General features: G+C 43.7%; 1 protein-coding gene across 1 annotated transcript in view; it reads right to left on the bottom strand.

Annotated features, from left to right (window-relative positions):
* Positions 1–18,914, bottom strand: part of SLC19A2 (solute carrier family 19 member 2) — a 34,796-nt gene extending 15,882 nt beyond the window's left edge. The window contains exons 1-2 of the mRNA XM_018060285.1: positions 18,460–18,914; positions 10,224–10,826 (exon numbers count right to left, since the gene is read on the bottom strand). Of these exons, the coding sequence (XP_017915774.1) occupies positions 10,224–10,826; positions 18,460–18,657 (801 nt within the window). The 5' untranslated portion in view covers positions 18,658–18,914. The remainder of the gene's footprint in view (positions 1–10,223; positions 10,827–18,459) is intronic.

The raw sequence follows: 21,870 nt of genomic DNA on the forward strand, positions 1-21,870 counted from the left end.
AGAGTTCCAAAGAATAGCAAGGAGAGATAAGAACGCCTTCTTTAGCGATCAATGCAAAGAAATAGAGGAAAACAACAGAATGGGAAAAACTAGATATCCCTTCAAGAAAATTAGAGATACCAAGGGTACATTTTTATGCAAAGATGGGCTTAATAAAGGACAGAAATGGTATGGAGCTAACAGAAGCAGAAGATATTAAGAAGAGGTGGCAAGAATACACAGAAGAACTGTACAAAAAAGATCTTTGCAACCCAGAAAATCATGATGGTGTGATCACTAACCTAGAGCCAGACATCCTGGAATGTGAAGTCAAGTGGGCCTTAGAAAGCATCACTACGAACAAAGCTAGTGGAGGTGATGGAATTCCAGTTGAGCTATTTCAAATCCTGAAAGATGATGCTGTGAAAGTGTTGCACTCAATATGCCAGCTAATTTGGAAAACTCAGAAGTGGCCACAGGACTGGAAAAGGTCAGTTTTCATTCCAATCCCAAAGAAAGGCAATGCTAAAGAATGCTCAAACTAGCACACAATTGCACTCATCTCACACGCCAGTAAAGTAATGCTCAAAATTCTCCAAGCCAGACTTCAGCAATACGTGAACCATGAACTTCCAGATATTCAATAACTTCAGATATTCAGTAACTTACAGATACTCTGGTTTTAGAAAAGGCAAAGGAATCAGAGATCAAATTGCCAACATCTGCTGGATCATCACAAAAGCAAGAGAGTTCCAGAAAAACATCTATTTCTGCTTTATTGACTATGCCAAAGCCTTTGACTGTGTGGATCACAATAAACTGTGGAAAATTCTGAAAGAGATGGGAATACCAGACCACCTGACCTGCCTCTTGAGAAATCTGTATGCAGGTCAGGAAGCAACAGTTGGAACTGGACATGGAACAACAGACTGGTTCCAAATAGAAAAAGGAGTACGTCAAGGCTGTATATTGTCACCCTGCTTATTTAACTTCTATGCAGAGTACATCATGAGAAATGCTGGGCTGGAAGAAGCACAAGCTGGAATCAAGATTCCCGGGAGAAATATCAATAACCTCAGCTATGCAGATGACACCACCCTTATGGCAGAAAGTGAAGAGGAGCTAAAAAGCCTCTTGATGAAAGTGAAAGAGGACAGTGAAAAAGTTGGCTTAAAGCTCAACATTCAGAAAACAAAGATCATGGCATCCGGACCCATCACTTCATGGGAAACAGATGGGGAAACAGTGGAAACAGTGTCAGACTTTATTTTGGGGGGTTCCAAAATCACTGCAGATGGTGATTGCAGCCATGAAATTAAAAGACACTTACTCCTTGGAAGGAAAGTTAGGACCAACCTAGATAGCATATTCAAAAGCAGAGACGTTACTTTGCCAACAAAGGTCCGTCTAGTCAAGGCTATGGTTTTTCCAGTGGTCACGTATGGATGTGAGAGTTGGACTGTGAAGAAAGCAGAGCGCCGAAGAATTGATGCTTTTGAACTGTGGTGTTGAAGAAGACTCTTGAGAGTCTCTTGGACTGCAAGGAGATCCAACCAGTCCATCCTAAAGGAGATCAGCCCTAGGATTTCTTTGGAAGGAATGATGCTGAAGCTGAAACTCCAGTACTGTGGCCACCTCATGTGAAGAGTTGACTCACTGGAAAAGACTCTGATGCTGGGAGGGATGATTGGAGTCAGGAGGAGAAGGGGACAACTAAGAATGAGATGGCTAGATGGCATCACCAACTCGATGGACATGAGTTTGAGTGAACTCCAGGAGTTGGCTATGGACGGGGAGGCCTGGCGTGTTGCAATTCATGGAGTCACAAAGAGTCGGACACGACCGAGCAACTGAACTGAACTGAACTAAACCATCACTATGGGCTTCCCTGATAGCTCAGTTGGTAAAGAATCCACCTGCAATGCAGGAGACCCCAGTTCAATTCCTGGATCGAGATGATCTGCTGGAGAAGGGATAGGCTATTCACTTCAGTATTCTTGGGCTTCCCTTGTGGCTCAGCTGGTAAAGAATCTGCCTGCAATGTAGGATACCTGGGTTCAATCCGTGGCTTGGGAAGATCCCTTGGAAAAGGGAAAGGCTACCCTCTCCAGTATTCTGGCCTGGAGAATTCCAAGGACTATACTGTCCATGGGGTCGCAAAGAGTCACACAGGACTGAGCAACTTTCACATTCACTATCACTATTCTGAATTCTTTTTCAGGTAGTTTGCCTATTTCCTCTTCATTTATTTGGATTTCTGTGTTTCTAGTTTGTTCCTTCATTTGTGCAGTATTTCTCTGCCTTCTCTTTTTTTTTTTAACTTATTGTGTTTGAGGTCTCCTTTCCCAGGATTCAGGGTTGAATTCTTTCTTCCTTTTGGTTTCTGCCGTCCTAAGTTTGGCCCAGTGGTTTGTGTAAGCATTGTATAGGATGAGATTTGTGCTGAGTTTTGTTGTTGTTGTTGTGCTGTTTTTCCTCTCATGGGCAAGGCTGAGTGAGGTGGTAATCCTGTCTGCTGATGGTTCAGTTTGTAGTTTTGTTTTGTGTGTTGTTTGGATGAGGTGTCCTGCACAGGGTGCTACTGGTGATTGGGTGATGCCAGGTCTTATATTCTGGTCGTTTCCTTTGTGTGAGTTCTCACTATTTGATACCCCCTAGGGTTAGTTCTCCAGTACTCTTGCTTGGAAAATCCATGGATGGAGGAGCCTGGTGCGCTGCAGTCCATGGGGTCGCTAAGAGTCAGACACGACTGGGCGACTTCACTTTCACTTTTCACTTTCAGGCATTGGAGAAGGAAATGGCAACCCACTCCACTGTTCTTGCCTGGAGAATCCCAGGGATGGTGGAGCCTGGTGGGCTGCTGTCTACGGGGTCACACAGAGTCGGACACGACTGAAGCGACTTAGCAGCAGCAGCAGCAGCAGGGTTAGTTCTCTGGTAGTCTAGGTTCTTGGAGTCAGCGCTCCCACTCCAAAGGCTCAGGGCTTGATCTCTGGTCAGGAACGAAGATTCCACAAGTGGTTTGTTATGGCATTAAATGAGATTAAAACAAATACCTCAAAACAAGAAACCAAAGATTAACCCCAGACAAATGGCAGTTACAAAATCAGGCAAATAATAATTAAAATAATGGAGTATACACATATACATATACACCCATAAGCAAAATCAAAACAGTCCAACAAAAATAAAGTACAATAGATTGACCCAGTGAACAAAGGAAACCAAAAATTATATCTACCAGTTAAGACCAAAACTAACTAAAGCACAAACTGGAAAACAAAACTAAGGCAAGGTGCCGAGCAGAGAATAAAGCAAAGAAAACAAAACTAACAAATATTTTGAGAGGAAAGGAAAGAAAGAAAAGAAAGAATAGATATGCAAAGTTAAATACAAGTAGATATATATTAAAGATTAACTGCAAGGGGAAAATAAAGTAGGAAAAACAAAGGAATAAATGTAGAAAAAATAATAATAGGCTTAAAAAATTAATAAAAGAAAAAAAGAAGAAAAACAAAAAAACAAAACTCTACAGGAATGCAAAAGCCCAATGTACAGGCAGAGTTTATAAGAACAATAAAAACTATGACAGAAAAAAAGAAAAAATATTCAAAAGCTTAATTAGATTTCATAGTGTCAATAAAATCAGCAACTACAATGGGGGGCAGGGGGTGGGGAGGGAAGAAAAGAAAAAAGAAAAAAAATCCAAAGGAAACTACAGAACAAGTGAGTAAATTTTTTGCTTGAGCCACTGCTGTCAGGGTCCTTTCTCTTGCTGGGAGTCAACAGTCCACCTCACCTCCCTAGGATGCCCTTCAACACTGTGCTCGTGGTCTCTGTACCTGCTGTGGGAACAGCTCAGATTCTAATCTGGTCCTACTCCTGTGTGTTCTTGCCTCCACACACAACTATCAGAACCAGTGTGTTTTTCTTTGTGGGAGCTCATGATGTGCTTTTATATAAGGGCTTCCCTGGTGACTCAGACGGTAAAGCAGCTGCCTGCAATGCGGGAGACCAGGGTTCGATTCCTGGGTCCAGATCCCCTGGAGAAGGCAATGGCACCCCACTCCAGTACTCTTGCCTGGAGAATCCCATGGACGGAGGAGCCTGGTGGGCTGCAGTCCATGGGGTCGCTAAGAGTCAGACAAGACTGAGCGACTTCACTTTCACTTTTCACTTTCATGCATTGGAGAAGGCAATGGCACCCCACTCCAGTACTCTTGCCTGGAGAATCCCATGGACGGAGGAGCCTGGTGGGCTGCAGTCCACGAGGTCGCAAAGAGTTGGACACGGCTGAGCGACTTCACTAGACATAGTCTGCCTAGTTGATGGTGTGGATTGAATCTGCAGCTTGTCCAGCTGGTGGGAAGGTTTTGGGTCTTGTTCCTTAGCCACACTGCCCCTGGGTTTCAAGTGTGGTTTTATTTCCACCTCTGCATGTGGGTAGTCCACTGGGGTTTGCTCTTGCGGCTGCCCTGGAGGACTTGGGTCTGCCCCAGTGAGGGCCAGGTGTGGAGGTGGTGCAGCTCCTTGGGTCACAAGGGTTCTGGCAGCACCAGGTACTCAGGGGAATTGGTAGCTATGGCAGCAGAAAATATAGTGCTCTAGAACCAACCAGTATTGGCCAATACACTCCAGTATTCTGAGCTGGAGAACGCCCCTGACAGAGAAGCCTGGCAGGCCTCAGTACACAGGGTTGCAAAGAATTGGACACGACCGAAGCAACCCAGCATGCACAGACACCAGACCTTTTTTGCCTGTGGCAGCTCTGCCCCAGTGAGGGTTGAGCGTGAAGGTGGCACAGCTGCTTGGGTTGCAGGGACCCTGGCGGCACCAAGTGCAGGGATATGGACTGCCTCAGCCGTAGGAGTTAGGGCCCTACCAGAGTCTTTTTTCAAGCCTCTGGTAGCTGGCGATCAGGAGGCCTCTTTCGCTAGTCTTTCTCCGTAGCTCCGCCCGTTCAGGCACTTAGAGGACTCCCTTGCCTGTGTTCAGTTTGTCAGGCACATAGTGGGTCCCCCCTGGCTGGGGTCCTACTCTGTAGATTGGTGTCTCAGTCATTTAAAGGAGCACCCTGGGTGGGGTCCTGCTCTGCAGTTCAGTGTGTCAGGCATTTGAGGGGCCAGCCTCTCTATTGTTCAACTGCCAATGCTGGCATGTGGGGAGAGAGAGGCTATGGTGATGACTCCACCCCCTATGCATGACTCAGCAGTACTGCCTTGATTCCATGGCCGCCTGACTTTCCTCCACAGGCATTTTCCACCACCATCTCCTCCTTCACATCTCCTTGGTCTGTCTCTCCAGTCAACAGCAGCCCTCGCCCTGGGATTGCTCCACAATCCCTATACTCCAGTGCCTACCTGCTGTGCCTTCTAGGGGACCTGCATCCCTGCCCGGGGTATGTATGGCTGTGGGAAGGACTGTCTAATTCTCATGCCATTTGTGCGTGCGTGTGTGTGTGTGTGTGTGTTAGTTGCTCAGTCGTGTCCGAATCTTTGCAACTCCATGGACTATAGCCCACCAGGCTCCTCTGTCCATGGAATTTTACAGGCAAGGATACTTGAGTGGGTTGCCATTTTCTTCTCCAAGGGATCTTCCCAACCAGGGATTGAACCCAGGTATCCTGCACTGCAAGCAGATGCTTTACTATCTGAGCTACTAGGGAAGTCCTCATTGCATTTAGGCTGCCACAGATCGGCTGTTTCACTCTCAATCTTTAATGTTTCACGTTTGACTCAAGACAACTGCCCCTTTGTGGGGATCAGACCCCTGCTTCAGTTCCCCCACCCACTGAGGGCAGGTCCAGTCCTAGTAACACTCCTGCCTTTCTCCCTAGTTCCTTCGTCCTACCAAGTTTTGTGTGGTTCTATATACTCTTTTCCGTGGGTCAGGTACTCCTGTCCACTCTCAGCTGGTGTTCTGCATGCACTTCCGTGTCTAAGGGTGTATTCCTGATGTATCCATGGACAGAGATGTACTCCATGTCCACCCTACTTCTCTGCCATCTTGTCTGACACATTTATCACAGAGTTTTAGAAACAGTAATTTTAATAAGAATGAGATAATGAATCTGAGGTTTGGGGCACAGTATCTGGTACCCACATCAAAATATATGGGAGCTAAAGATCAGCAGCATACTTGTCTACACTCAGATGAGAAAAATTCCCAAATCTTAGGGTTTTTTTAAACTGTAAAATGGAAATTAATGCTTACTTCAACAGGTTATTGCCTAGATAAGTATTATTCAGTATGTAACAAGTGCTCAGTAAATGTTGGTTTCCTTTATATTCTGTTTATCATGACTCACTAATGCAATCAACAAATAGTCCTCAGTCAGTCAGTCAGTCCAGTCGCTCAGTCATGTCCAACTCTTTGCAACCCCATGAACCGCAGCACTCCCTGTCCATCACCAACTTCCAGAGTCCACCTAAACTCATGTCCATTGAGTAAGTGATGCCATCCAACCATCTCATCCTCTGTCGTCCCCTTCTCCTCCTGCCCTCAATGCCTCCCAGCATCAGAGTCTTTTCCAATGAGTCAGCTCTTCACATCAGGTGGCCAAAGTATTGGAGTTTCAGCTTCAACATCAGTCCTTCCAATGAACACCCAGGACTGATCTCCTTTAGGATGGACTGGCTGGATCTCCTTGCAGTCCAAGGGACTCTCAAGAGTCTTCTTCAACATCACAGTTCAAAAGCATCAATTCTTCGGTGCTCAGCTTTCTTTATAGTCCAACTCTCACATCCATACATGACTACTGGAAAAATCATAGCCTTGACTAGATGGACTTTTGTTGGCAAAGTAATGTCTCTGCTTTTGAATATGCTATCTAGGTTGGTCATAACTTTCCTTCCAAGGAGTAAGCGTCTTTTAATTTCATGGCTGCAATCACCATCTGCAGTGATTTTGGAGCTCAAAAATATAAAGTCAGCTGAGTGCCCACAATCTGTCAATGTTCTAGACACTGGTGACACAAAAGGAAAGTTCCTGAAATTTACACTGGAGTAAGGGAGATAGACGATAAATATGCACATACAAGAGACCTTACAGTAGGAATACTATAGAAAGACAGTAAACAGGGAATGGGCTAGCAAGCGACTTTGGTATGGAGAAGCAATGATTGCTAAGAATGTTAGATGGCTTTCTAAAAAGCGGATGTCTGAGTTGAGACCTGAGTGACATAAAAGAACCAGCCATGGAAATCAGAGTGAAAGGCAGTCCTGACTGAGAGAACCTCCTGAATGAAATTCTGAGGTGAGAAAAGCTTGATGTGTTTCAGCCCAATTAAGAGATAAGGTCAGAGGGGCTGGCAAGGAGCCAAACCGTATGAGGTCTTATAGGCCAGGATGAGAATTTTGGATTTTCTTCTACATCCAATAGGAAAATGTGGATGAAGATAATTAGGGTTTAATGCCTAAACTATGAAGATTTAAGACAAGGGCTGACGATTGCAATTAAATTATTTCTATGGTATTAATTATGTATCCCTACATATATGGGCTGGACAGAAAGAAGTTGTTCATGGTATGCCTGGGAAGCAGAAGAAAAATGACAGAGTGCCTTCACATCAACCAGCTCACAAAACACAGGATTCTAGAGTCACGGAGAGCTTCATGACCAACTGGCTTAACATTCTCTGCATTTAGGGATAGCCTAACTCAGTTACAGAAAAATCATTTGTGAATTAGTACCAGTACCAGACCCTCATAACTCTTTTTATAAGGCCCAGAATACCAGGGATAACTAATTCAAAGGGAAAATGAAAGATTATTTATAGCCCCACAAATAAATATCTTGGTGAAGGTACAAATCTGTTCTTGATTATTCATATCTAATGATAAAGATAATAATAAAAATTACCATATATTGATTGAAGTGAAGTGAAGTGAAGTCGCTCAGTCATGTCCATGCGACCCCGTGGACTATAGACTACCAAGCTCCTCTGTCCATGGGATTCTCCAGGCAAGAATACTGGAGTGGGTTGCCATTTCCTTTTCCAGGGGATCTTCCCGACTCAGGGATCGAACCCGGGTCTCCTGCATTGCAGGCAGACGCTTTACCCCCTGAGTCACCTACTGAGTTACCTACTTACAAATACTAACTTGAAACCTCTACATGGGTTTATTCAATACATGAAATAGCCCTATGAGGTAGGTATATGAACAAAGGAACTAACAGCCGAAGAATTAAGAAACTTGCCCAAGATCACCCTGCTGCTAAGTACCAGTACTGCAGACTGCCTTTCTTCCTCAAAATCTGCTACACTGTGCTGTGCTGCAACAGATAATCTTGAGTATACACTGAAAATATTTATTTTGCTTCTGTCACTGTTTTACAGAACTCAAACACACATGCACACACAGCACACAGATACACACAGAATTCTTCCTAACAGTAAAATGTGTCACTCTACAAATAAAAGTATTGCTGTATTAACAGTTCCCAATCCTTATCTCTAAAATGAAAAGGTGATGTGATCTAAAGTCCCTTTAACATGCTCTAATTGTTCTATGACTTGTGGTTAGAATCACTTCTAACTCTAAAATTTTATAATTCTTCAGCATGTCAAGTACTGACATCTTGCATATCTACAAATAATAAATATCAAGGTGGTCTAGGACATAATTTTTTAAACCTTAGATTTCAAGTGATTGCTGCTGCTGCTGAGTCGCTTCAGTCATGTCTGACTCTTTGCAACCCTATGGACTGTAGCCTGCCAGGCTCCTCTTTTCATAGGATTCTCCAGGCAAGAATAGTGCAGTGATTTGTCATTTCCTTCTCCATGGGATCCTCCTGACCCAGGGATCGAACACATGTCTCTTATATTTTCTGCACTGGCATACAGGTTGTTTACCACCTAGCACCACCTGGGATGCTAGTCATTAGTAGGTAATAAAATCAATTTAGTGAGCAGTGATCACATTATAAAAAACAAATGGAATGTCAGACAACCATTGTGCTGTAAAACTTTTGTTTCATGGATGACTTTGAAGGGTTCAAGACTTTTGTGGAGGAAGTAACTGCAGATGTGGTGGAAATAGCAAGAAAACTATAATTAGAAATGAAACCTTAAGTTGTAAATGGAATTTCATTATAAACTTAAATGGATAAAAGCTACTTCCAATGGATCAGCAAAGAAACTGGTTTCTTGAGGTGGACTCTACTCCTGGTAAAGATGCTGTGAAGACTGCTGACATGACAACAGGGATCTAGAATATCGCATACACTTAGTTCATAAAGCAGGGTTTAAGAGGATTGACTCCAATTTTCAAAGAAGTTCTACTATGAGTAAAATGCTATCGAGCAGCATTGGTGCTGCAGAGAAATCATTCCCGAAGGAAGTCAATCAAGTGGTAAACTTCACTGTTGTCTCATTTTAAGAAATTGCCACAGTGACCTCTACCTTCAGCAACCATCACGCTGGTCAGTCAGTGGCCATTAACATTACGGCAAGACCCTCCACCAGCAAAAAGATTACAACTCACTGAAGGTGCAGATGATGGTTGGCATTTTTTTAGCAATAATGTAATTTAAAATTTAGGCATATATATTTTTTACACATAATGCTACTGCACACTTAACAGACTACAGTATAGCATAAAAATAACTTTTATATGCACTGTGAAACCAAAAAAATTGTGTGAATTTGTTTTATTATGTGATATTTGCTTTATTTCAGTGGTCTGGAACCAAACCTGCAATATCTTTGAGTTAAGACTGCACTGCACATAATTTTCAGCAGAGAAGAGGAAGATAAGCTCCTATTCTTAAATACTTTGGACTTCATTTCTGGAAGTAGACATTCATGATTTACTGGTGTCATTTCACCTATTCATTTAGACAACATATTCTGAGAGGCTTTCTTTATATACCAAGTTCTGAAGACAGAAAGTTGAAGAAGAGATAGACATTTCTGTGGCTTCTAAGATATCTCCAACATGAGCAATATATTGAATCAGTTTGACCTGAGCGGTTATTCACACCAGAGGAGCCTGGTGGGCTATATAGTTCATAGGGTTGCAAAGAGTTAGACACAACTGAGCAACTAACACACGTTCCAAAGGAAAATACATTTTTCATCCCTCATACAAATCAATGTTATCTGGAATCAATAAATGGAACCAATGAAGCAATTTGAGATAAAACCAGAATCCAAATGAACTGTTGGGTTTCCATCTGTTGGGTTTCCATCTGTTTTTTTACCACCGGTCTAGCCCCAGACCGGCACTAAAGGCTGCGCTTACCTGTTCCTCCACCGGTGGCTCCTCCGGATTTAGAGGGATTTTTGATTCAACGTCCTCACACTGTGGAAGGTGGTTAGAAGCTGCGGTGTCAGTAGCAATGCCACCATTGTGTACCTTGATGCCATTTGTCCCCTGGCAGGAGGGAGGAACATGGTGAAAGAAAAGGCTCTTCTGTGGCATAGGCAGAAACCAGGCCACAGCGAAGGCCACAGAAACACAGGTGAGAGAGATGACATTCAGGCTGAACAGGGACCAGGATGCCACTGAGACAAGGATCTGCCCCAGGACAGAGCCTACTGTGAAGCCCACCAAGGTGGCACTTCGACAGTAGCTCGTGACTTTCTGGTACATGCTCAGGTCTACCACACTGTAGATGTAGGAGTAGTAGGCAATTTCAGTGGCAGTGGCGATGCCATAGAAGAATTCCAAGAACTGAATGGCCAGCAGTCCCTGGGCATAGAGCAGCATGAACCACGTAACAATAAGGCTGAGTCCCTGGAGCAGAACGACAGGCTTATAGCGGAGGTAGTCTGTGGCAAGGAACACAGGAAACAGCAGCACCAGGTACGAGTAAGTCCATACTGGATATATTTCATTGAAGACCTGGTAGAAAAAGGATAAAACCCTGTTAGTGACCTCAAACAAACTGGAATGTTCATAACAATTTATTCTTATAAAACAATCTACCATAACCTCAAAGATCTCATTCTTAGCAAACAAAGAAATCTCATCAACAATTCTGAGAATTGTTTGGAATTCACTTCCCTGTTTCCATCCCATCATCTCTTCTTAATATCTTCCCTATTCTTCGAGGCCTAGTTCAATGCCTTCCTCATCCTGGAAGACTTGGCTACAGTTGATCATATTTGTAACCCAACATCCAAAGCTCTCTCTTAACACTGCTTTCTATGTGTCACTCTCTTCAATTACCTCATAGCACTGCTTCTTAACCATGGTTACACGTCTCCCAAGGAGCTTTAAAAATTTTGGATGCCTAGCCACAGGCATTTTTTCAAAACTTCCCAGGAGATTTTACCATGAGCCAGAGTTTAGAACCACTGTTTTATAGGTTCTTTCAGGGTGGCCTTGACTTTCATTTGCACAGCCTGCATACTGTTTGGAAGATATTTGGCTGAATGAATGCTCTGGAAACAAACAAATGTTTTGCAATCATCATCAGTTCTTACTTTCAGCCACAGAACAAGGAACATAGATTCTACTGATTGATTAGGTTTTTCCGTTATTAAGTTTCACTTCTTCGGGGTAACAGGAATAGATCAAGAAAGTAACTCTGTCCTACAGTCTTAACAGAGTAACAATCTATGGATGAAACATCATAAGCAACTCTGGTGCCTTTCTTTTTGCGTGTCTATGATATGAAAAAAAAAAAAGGAAGGTTTTATTTTCTTTTTCATTAATTTTTCATTGGAAGACAGTAGAAATAATTTTTAAACCAAAAAGACCCCAGGTGCAAGTTTAGTTCCATCATTTGCTTAATGATTTTAAGTTGATTTTTTTTTTTTAAGTTCCCTTTAGCCATCTCCATCATCAGTAAAAGAGAAGGAAAACCTATGCCACAGGGTTGGTTGTTACAAGGGCTAAATGAGAGAATACATGTAAGTCACTTACTCCACCATCTTTTCATAAGTCTAAAGATTTAAGGACTGAAGCTAAAACACAGACCACTTGAGACAATAGGCATTAAATTAATGATTTCAGTGTCAGACTTTATTTTTGGGGGCTCCAAAATCACTGCAGATGGTGATTGCAGCCATGAAATTAAAAGATGCTTACTCCTTGGAAGAAAAGTTATGACCAACCTAGATAGCATATTCAAAAGCAGAGACATTACTTTGCCGACTAAGGTCCGTCTGGTCAAGGCTATGGTTTTTCCTGTGGTCATGTATGGATGTGAGAGTTGGACTGTGAAGAAGGCTGAGCACCGAAGAATTGATGCTTTTGAACTGTGGTGCTGGAGAAGACTCTTGAGAGTGCCTTGGACTGCAAGGAGATCCAACCAGTCCATTCTGAAGGAGATCAACCCTGGGATTTCTTTGGAAAGACTGATGCTAAAGCTGAAACTCCAGTACTTTGGCCACCTCATGAGAAGAGTTGACTCATTGGAAAAGACTCTGATGCTGGGAGGGATTGGGGGCAGGAGGAGAAGGGGATGACAGAGGATGAGATGGCTGGATGGCATCACGGACTTGATGGATGTGAGTCTGAGTGAACTCCAGGAGATAGTGATGAACAGGGAGGCCTGGCATGCTGCAATTCATGGGGTTGCAAAGAGTTGGACGAGACTGAACTGAACTGAACTAAGACTCCATTCTTCAAAAAAGAATCATTGTAGGTAGGAGACGTTTTCCTCTTCTCATACCTACCCCAGAGCTTAGCAAATTCCTGGGGGCTTAATAATAAGTCAGTTTCTAAGTGATCACTAAGTTTAGATCAGTGGCCTCAGTTTTTAAGTGCTTTCTGAAAGGCAGTCCTGCTAACAGGCTAAATACTTTGTGATGGAGTGATATAACCCTCTACTTTTTTTAATTCTCATATATACCTCAGTTCACCCAAGTGTAACATGGACTAATCATTTTAAAGTTTTAGAGGAACAATATAGTAAAAAATTATTATAAAATATTTGCCAATGCAGAGAACAACTATAAAAGGAAAACATAATCTGAGATACATTCCAGACTTGATTTCTGGTTGGCTGAACATCAAAAGTGATTCATCTATGGAGATTACTCAGCCACAAAAAGGAATGAAGTCAGCTGAACTGAGGTGGAGGAAACGAGAGTTCATTATATGGAGTGAAATAAGTCAGAAAGAGAAAAACAAACATTGTGTATTAATGCATATATATGGAATCTAGAAAAAGAGTACTGATGAACCTATTTTCAGGGCAGAAGCAGAGATGCAGAAGTAGAGGACGGACTTGTGGGAAGAAGAGCAGGGGAAGGAGAGGATGGGATGAACTGAACGAGTTATCACCGAAACAAATACACGACCATGTGTAAAATAGCTAGGGGGACGTTGCTGTGTAAGACAGGGAGCTCAGACCAGTGGTCTGCGATGACCCCAAGGGGTGGGGTGGGGTAGGAGGGAGGTGCAAGAGGGAGTGGATATATGTATACTTACGGCTGATTCACCGTGCTGTATGGCAGAAACCAACACACATTGTAAAGCAATTATCCTCCAATTAACAGTAAATTTGAAAAAAAAAATGGAAAAAAAAGTGATTGATCTAATAGCCTCATCTTCATGAATTCTGGTCTAATTTCCTTTTCTAAATCATTTAGCAACCTCCATTTACCAGGAAACTTTCTTGTGACTGAACATATACATAAAAGAATAACTGAGAACGGCAGAAATGATTCCCATTCACAAGTGTAGTAATTTTAGCAAACGAGGAGCAAAGTGCACTTGGCTGACATAGCAGAGGGTCAGACACTTCTCAGTAGAAAAGCAGAGCAGTTAAGGGCAACCTTGAGATGCAAGTCCTGAAGAGTGACGGCGTCCCTACAGACTTTGCACAGGTGTGCTCCATTAGCAAATTCCCACTTCTTTTCAGCCTACAGTTTTAGATATTCTCTCATAGTTTTCTTAAATGTGAAACTGCCTCCTTTGGTTGACTCTGCATGTTTCTCCACCTTCACATTTTCCGTTTATATTTATGAGTCTAATTCCACTCCTAATACAAAAACCACAATTTAGATAATGAAGATGAGGAAAAGCAATGCCAAGCAGAAACAAAAATGAGGCAAGCAGGGGGAAAAAGACCAGATGTGTTCTCTTTAAGTTATTCTAAATAAGAAACCAGAATTTACTCCTAGGAGAGACATCAACCCAAGTGGACAGCCTCTTCCACAGTATTATCAGCAGTATAACAGAGCATCTGTTACACACTATGCTAATCACCTCACCTGTATGACCTCATTTCATCCAAACAAGGCGAAGAGGTAATTGCTTTTATCATCTCTATCTTACAACCAAAGTAACTAGGCCTTAAGTGAATTGCCCAAAATTATCCCAGCAAGTCACTGGCAGAGGAAGAACCTGACCTGGATATTCTGAATCCACCACATTCAGACGCCCCATTTCTTCAATCAGAAAACTGCTTTTGATTACCTACTATGTTCCCCTCTTACTAATGCCGACAGCACCTTTTCCAACCTGTATAGGGGTGCTTTTATGGGGCTTTCAAGAAGAAAGAAGACCAAACAACCTACAGAGCTTAGCCACCGGGTCTCCAAAAGTCTCCAAAAGAGGATCCCTTCTCAGGATAGTTAGAGAGTCTGGGATGGACATGTACACACTGCTATATTTAAAATGGATAATCAACAAGGACCTATTGTAAAGCGCAGAGAACTCTTGCTCAAAGCTATGCGGCAGCCTGGATGGGAGGGGGGTTTAGAGGAGAATGGATATGTGTATATGTATGGCTGAGTCCCTTTGCTGTTCACCTGAAACTATCACAACACTGTTAATCGGCTATACCCCAATACAAAATAAAAAGCTAATACTAAAAAAAAGAAGATCCCTTCTCTCTCAACACCTCCAAAAAGCAGTGGTACCAGGAAATAACTTCTTTGATGGATACTTTCCCTTCAGGAAACTTCCTACATGCAAAAATGTACAGATTACTGAGATTACTTTCCGTCTCATTGCCCATTCTTGGACAACACCCTGTTATCTCAGGTAACATCTGCCATTCGAGAAAAGGGAATTGATTTTATTCTAAAGTGTCTTTCACAGATCTTTGGATCAGAGCTTGTTTGTGCTTTCTTCTGAGACACAAACAGTTAAGGAAAAACATGTTTAGTTTTAAACTCTAATTCAGCTTTAGACTTTCAGAATCGTTTCATTTAGACAACTAGTTAATAAGCACTTATTTGCACAATACTATTTCCGAACTGTATGAAGATTACAAAAACAGACAAAAAAAGAATAAAATGAAGCCTCAGTTCTCCAGGAGTTCTGAACCTCGTGAAGAATACATACACACAAATTATTGATAAGGGAGAATAGGAAATACGGGGTTGCTTCTTTGAACTGGACCTTGAAGGACGAGAAAATCAGAGGCCAACAGAAAGATATCAAGAGTTCTGTAGAAGATTATCCCAAGTGGAGATCACATCTTTGAGTACAAGCCAGTAGATGAGAGAATGGATATGCTGGATTTATGACTATAAGATTAACATGGATGGAATTTGAGCACGTATTAATAGAAGGCAAGAGGAAGAAGGATGGAGTAGGGGATAAGGGTGTTAAGAAGTAAGAGCCAAATTCTGTAAGGCTCTGAATAGTAGGTACGGTAGTTTTAATATATTAAATCGAATGCTTTAAAAACATCAAAGAGGGGCTTCTCTGGTGGTCCAGTGGCTAAGACTCCACGCTCCCAAAATGGGGGGCCCAGGTTCAATCCCTGGTCAGGGAAACCACATGCCACAACTAAGACCCAGTGCAGCCAAATAAATAAAGTAGCCCGCCAGGCTCTTCTATCCAGGATTTTCCAGTCAAGAATACCGGAATGGGTTGCCATTTCCTGCTCCAGGGGATCTTCCCCCATCCAGGGATGGACCCCCATCTCCTGCAGTGGCAGGCAGGTTCTTTACTGCTGAGCCGCTGGCAAAGTCCCAAAGAACAGTACTGAATGTCAAATCCCATGCTGAAAAAGGTGAGAGGAGAAAAAAGTTTTGGGTGGTAAAGAGCTCTATTTTATTAAAAGTTGGCTTTTAACTACTGAAATACAAATTTTAACCTATCTAAAATTTATAAAGTGATACAGGTTAACGGTTTTCCTATAATCTAAGGAAGAAATCCTTTGAGAATGGAAAGAGGAAATTCTGTCCTTTTTCTCCTCCTTTTGTCTTTGGACCTGGTTAACAATAGCTCTATCCAAGATTTGGCCCTTCTAAAGTCTCCTGGAGGAAATATAAAATATAAAATTCAACACAAATATCACTAACCATGCACTTTCCTTAAAAAAAAATCATATAATATTAAGTAAATAAATAACTGTCCAGAGGTGAAAAACAAGCACTCAGTTAGGAAGGAGAACAAGTTGTGCTGTTTATTTCAGTTATTAGAGATTTTAAAAATCTAGGATTCCAGAGAGTCTGGACAGAGCTATACTGTGCCTGGCCAACAGGACAGAATCAGCCACAATTCTGAGGGCCTCAGAGACAAATGACATCCTTTTCCAGACCTCTAGATTTCTCTTTAAACCGCGCCCTCTTCCTCCACTAATCTGCAGCAACAGAAGCATGCTCTGTTTTCGTTACACATTCAGCGAATATTTCCTGGGCCTGGCACCCCTGCTTTATTGCACTACACCGCCCTCCCAACATATTTCATTCGCCCTAGGAAGATCTGTGATAATCAGGGCACATGACAGCGCGTCACATAGCAATTCTGCCCAGGGCACTTGAGCCAAACAGACTGGCCTTCAGATAGCATCACTGGAAGCATGTCCCCCGTGCCGCCCCACCAGCGTGCTTCTCTTTCAGGCAAGGTGCAGATCACATGGCAGGGCACATGAAATTTTAATTGTGAACAGCTCAAAAGTAGTTATCATTTCTGCTTCAGAGGTCAGGCCTCAGATTCAGTGTTGTTTGGGGTGTTCTATTAATAGAATCATTCTATTTAAGGAAGTCATGTTCCCTCTTCTAGAATCATTCTGTTCACAGGAGTTGGCCCTTTCCACTGCATTACTGTTTTTAACCAATATTCTATTTCAAACAGGTAATGAGTAACTGTTACAGTTCCTTGTGGAGCAGTCCATAAGACTGAGAAACAAAGCTGAAGTTGGGTAAAAGTTAATGCTACTTGCTAGCTGCAAGGCAATATGAGAAACTCAAATGAAATCCTCAACCCAGGGTTCAAGGCCAGAATTTCAATTCCCTTGTTAAGTGCCCTTGAAAATGGAAGAGCAATGCAACAACAAATTGGAACATTAAGTAATTACATCCTGCTCTGACCTGTTATGCAAGGGTATTCAAAAGAGGTGACCAGTAATCACTGTTAAGGGAGTAAGGTTTAAGTGGGAGGACTTCACTGGGAGCAACTGGGGCAGGGAGGCAGGGTGAGAGGAGTGGACATTGGAAAAAAGGGACAGCTAACATCTGCACTAAGCTTTCACCCTTTGTGATGTTCTAGAAAGGAATACCAGATCTCAGCTTCCATGCTTTGTAGTATTCAAGGAAGAGGATGCTGAATCTGCTTTATTTGGGTTGTATGGGAGTAACTTCAATTTAATTCCTTTTCCAGTTAAGGTCTTTGTTTTTCAAATAACAGATGTTGAGATTGACGTACACTTATGAAGAGTTGAGCACATTTTTTGAAGCACACAATGCACTTCTAAAGTACTTATAAATTCTCCTAGGGAAAATCAGTCAGCAAGTTCTTGATCATGGACTGTGTAATCTCAATTACTCTGAACATCGCGGGCAGAACAGAAGGAGCAAAACTAACATCCGTGAAGCAACAATTCACAATGCACGAAAAACTATAATTAAATGACAACTGTGTGATACCATCTAAATATCTGCTTTTATCACAGAGAGGTGGCGGGGGGCGGGGGAGGGGAGTGAGGCGTATCCTTGGACACAGTCTCACCCAATAAAAATCAAGACAAGATGATGGTTCTTGTTCTGTACACTTCTTGAGCACGATCGTCCGTCAAGGGTAAACAATGTAAGGAAGGGGAAGAAGGTGCAGGAGGTAGAGGGGAAGGTCCTTTCAGAAAGCAGGAGTCACTCGGCATGTGGCTCCTTACTTTCACGCAGCAAATATTTATTTAAACCTTTACCATGTCCAAAGTACAGCTTGCTGTTTTCGCTTTTCCTCCCAAATATTCTCTCCACTCCTCTCCCCCGCCCGCAAGATGGATCAGGTGGAGCAGAGGGACTACTGCAACATCAACACATCGCCTGAAGCACACGTGCACTGGGGCTCCCAAACGCCGAACCGCGCTCCGAGTCCTTCACCTTTAAGATCTGCCCTTCCAATCCGACCGAGGACAGAAACACGGCGTGAATTAAGGCAGCGCCCAACACGGAGCCGCCTTCCAACTGGGGAAAGTCAGCAATCTCTGTCAGAACGGCTCCCCGCAGCTCCAGAGACTTGCCTTTCCTCACCTGCGTCCCCTCCGCCCCGCTCTCACCGATTTCCTCACGTCTCGGCCGGTCCGCGCCCCGCGCCGGCCAAGCCACCGCCAGCCAGCCGCGCTTACCTCCCTCTCCGTCAGGTTCTTGTCCGGCCCCAGCAGGTAAGGGGTCAGGAAGGGTTCGGACGGCCTGAGGCTGGCGAAGAATCCGTAGGCACAGAGCAGCGCGGTGGGCAAGAACCAGCACTCGCGTGGGACCCGAGATGTGCGCAAGAGCATGGTGGCCGCCGCCGCCCGCCGGGACACCGGGCCGGGCACGACCATCCGGGGGGCGGGGACACGGCCCCTTCCTTCTTTCCCTTCCTGCCAGCTAGAATGAAGCTGAAGCGCTGCCCCCAGCGCAGGCACCTGCAATTGTAAGCGGCGCCTCCTCCCGGCAGGGGCAGGCAGTTCTGGGATAGTCGCCTCCCACCGCAGCTCGTCCCAGGCTTTCCCAGCGTCTGGAGGCACACGTGCCGCAGCCCACCAGCAGCGCCGCCGAAAACTAGCCACGCCCTCCGCCACCGCCTCCCTGCCGAAAACCAATCGGAGAGGACGCCTGGCAGTGGCTTCTCTCCCATTGGTCGGTGGCTCACAAGATGCGAACCCGCGTAGGCGGCGGCGGCGGGCGCGTGACCGCTGACGTCCTCTGGCTCAGGGGCGGAGAACGAGTATGACCCTGGTGAGAACGCGGTGATGAGAGGTCGCTAGTGCATCCGCGGTACTGCATCTCACAGGTCACGAGTGCTCGGAGTGGGTCCCATCCCCAGTTAGCCTCTCATTCTTAACCACGGTCCCTCTTAGAACGTCCGTTCAGATTCTCTTTCCCAGGTGGCCAGCACCAGTCAAAGATTTAACCTTGGGACGGGGGAATGCTCTGCCTTTCTTCCAGTAGATTTCCGGCTCTTAAACTGTATTCATCTACAGTTTAAAAAAAAAAAAAAATAGAAGCCCGGTGTCTAAGAGTTCTGAGGCTTTGACCAAGAGCCTGAGCAGGAAAAAGCAGACAAAATACTGTGAAAAGAATGAAAGAGCCAGTCACTTAAAGAGAAAGATGTCCTGGAATCCTAATTTGAAAGCGCTTTGGCTTTTTGTTACAATTTGTAAGCGGAATACAATGGAAGCAAACAAAGCTGTAAGTATAGTCAGTATTTAAAACATAAGGGGGAAATCCCGAGTCATTATAGCAATCACGAATTATGATCGGTCTCTTTATTTAAAAAACCACAGCAGAGGTCTTGGCATAGCTTTCAAGGGCAAAGCGTGTCAAGAATCCGCAATGCTTTCTTTCATTTCTCTCTCTAAGCCTTTTTCTGCCTGACTCAGCTTGACTGTATCCCAATCCTCCTACTGCAGACCAGCCGCACCGTTTAAAGCAATTTTCCCTGTGCTGTATTTACAGAGTAACAGATTCTACCAGAAGCTCAGAGAAAATATTTTTTAACTCTGTTTTGCATAATGTGTGTTAGGCCTATTTAGCCCAGTTTTCCTCCTGAGTCAGCAAATGACAATTTCTGCAAAAAGAATACTTTTTGCAGTAGCCACAAGAGTAACTCTACTAAATGAAACAATGTACTAGTAAAGGGAAAGGAGTTTTTTTCTAAAACTTCACAAGTGAATGCGCCAAAGTACGTGAGTTGATCGGTTGCTGAAGAAATGCAGTTGTTGTTATACATCTATCAGTCGTGATAGCCGCTGTTTAAGTCACTCAGTCGTGTCCGACTCTTTGTGACTCCATGGTCTGTAGCCTACCACGCTCCTCAGCCCATGGGATTTTCAAGGCAAGAATACTGGAGTGGGTTGCCATTTCCTTCTCCAGGAGATCTTCCCGACCCAGGGATTGAACCCAGGTCTCCCCCATTGTAGGCAGATGCTTTACTTGCTGAGCCACCGGGGAAGTCATACATCTATCAGTGGGTCTCAAAGTGTGGTCCAGGAAGCCCTAGGGAACCTTGCCATCATTCCAGAATTCCACAGGGCCAAACTACTTTTGCAATAATACTAAGATTTTATTTCCTTTTGCACTCTGAAGACTACATGCTGTGTGATGACATTGTCACTCAGTAGGCCAAGAGAATATGTTTGTATATTTTTCTGTTTAAAAACTTTCCAGATTTAATTCTAATATGGCAACTATCAGCAGGTATACATCTGTGCTCTGTTCTAAGTCACTTCAGTCATGACCAACTGTTTGTGACCTTATGGACTGTAGCCCTCCAGGCTCTTCTGTCCATGGGATTCCCCAGGCAAGAATACTGGAGTGGGTTGCCATGCCCTCCTCCAGGGGATTCTCCCCACCCAAGGAGGGAACCCTCCTCTCTTATGTCTCTTGTATTAGCAGGCAGCTTCTTTACCACTAGTGCCACCTGGGAAGCCTATCAGTAGGTATAACCCACAAAGTTTAGTCTTTCAGTTCGGTTCAGTCAGTCAGTCATGTCCGACTCTTTGTGACCCTGTGAACCACAGCACTCCAGGCTCCCCTGTCCATCACCAACCCCCGGAGTTCATCCAGACCCATGTCCATCCAGTCGATGATGCCATCCAACTATCTCATCCTCTGTTGTCCCCTTCTCCTCCTGCCCTCAATCTTTCCCAGCATCAGGGTCTTTTCAAATGAGTCGGCTGTTCGCATCAGGTGGCCAAAGTATTGGAGTTTCAGCCTCAACATCAGTCCTTCCAATGAACACCCACCCTTTAGGATGGACTGGTTGGATCTCCTTGCAGTCCAAGAGACTCTCAGGAGTCTTCTCCAACACCACAGTTCAAAAGCATCACTTCTTCAGCTCTCAGCTTTCTTTATAGTCCAACTCTCACATCCATACATGACCACTGGAAAAACCATAGCCTTAACTAGCTGGACCTTTGTTGGCAGAGTAATATCTCTGTTTTTTAATATGCTGTCTAGGTTAGTCTTTAGAAACTTCAGTAATAGGCAACTTCAGGCCAAAAAAGTAAGAACTGCATAATACAATTATCTAGTCCCCTGAATTCCAGCCACAGTATCTGCCTTTCATTTTGATTACAGAGGGAACATCAGTGGTCCTCTTGGCAATTGCTTCACATTTACATTCAGTGCTTTAGTAGAAGAGAAAGAAAAACAAATGAGAGGCTTCAGAAGGAGAAGCCCACCTATTAAGAACAGCTTTCCATCCCTTCCCTGAGTCTTGGAGACCTGAGTTGTGTTCATCTATAAATCATTAGTCCTGAAATTTTTCCTTGGTATAAATCACTTAGGCAATGTTGGGCATTAACAAGTAATTGTTCTTGAATTAGTAAACTGTTTCATTATTTTTCTCTAAGAGATCATGACAAATTGTAAGAATGACCCCCAGCAAGCTGGCCCTTGTATAATCCACACCCCTTTGAGTGGGGAGTGGAACTGGTGAAGTTAACCAGACAATACAACTGTTACCTTGTACGGCCCACCTGCGATTAACCAGGTGGGCCCAGTCTAATCACAGGCATCCTTTAAAAGCAGAGACTTGTCTCCAGTACTTT

This window comes from Capra hircus, chromosome 16, assembly GCF_001704415.2.
Source record: "Capra hircus breed San Clemente chromosome 16, ASM170441v1, whole genome shotgun sequence".
In the NCBI taxonomy this organism is placed as follows: domain Eukaryota; kingdom Metazoa; phylum Chordata; class Mammalia; order Artiodactyla; family Bovidae; genus Capra; species Capra hircus.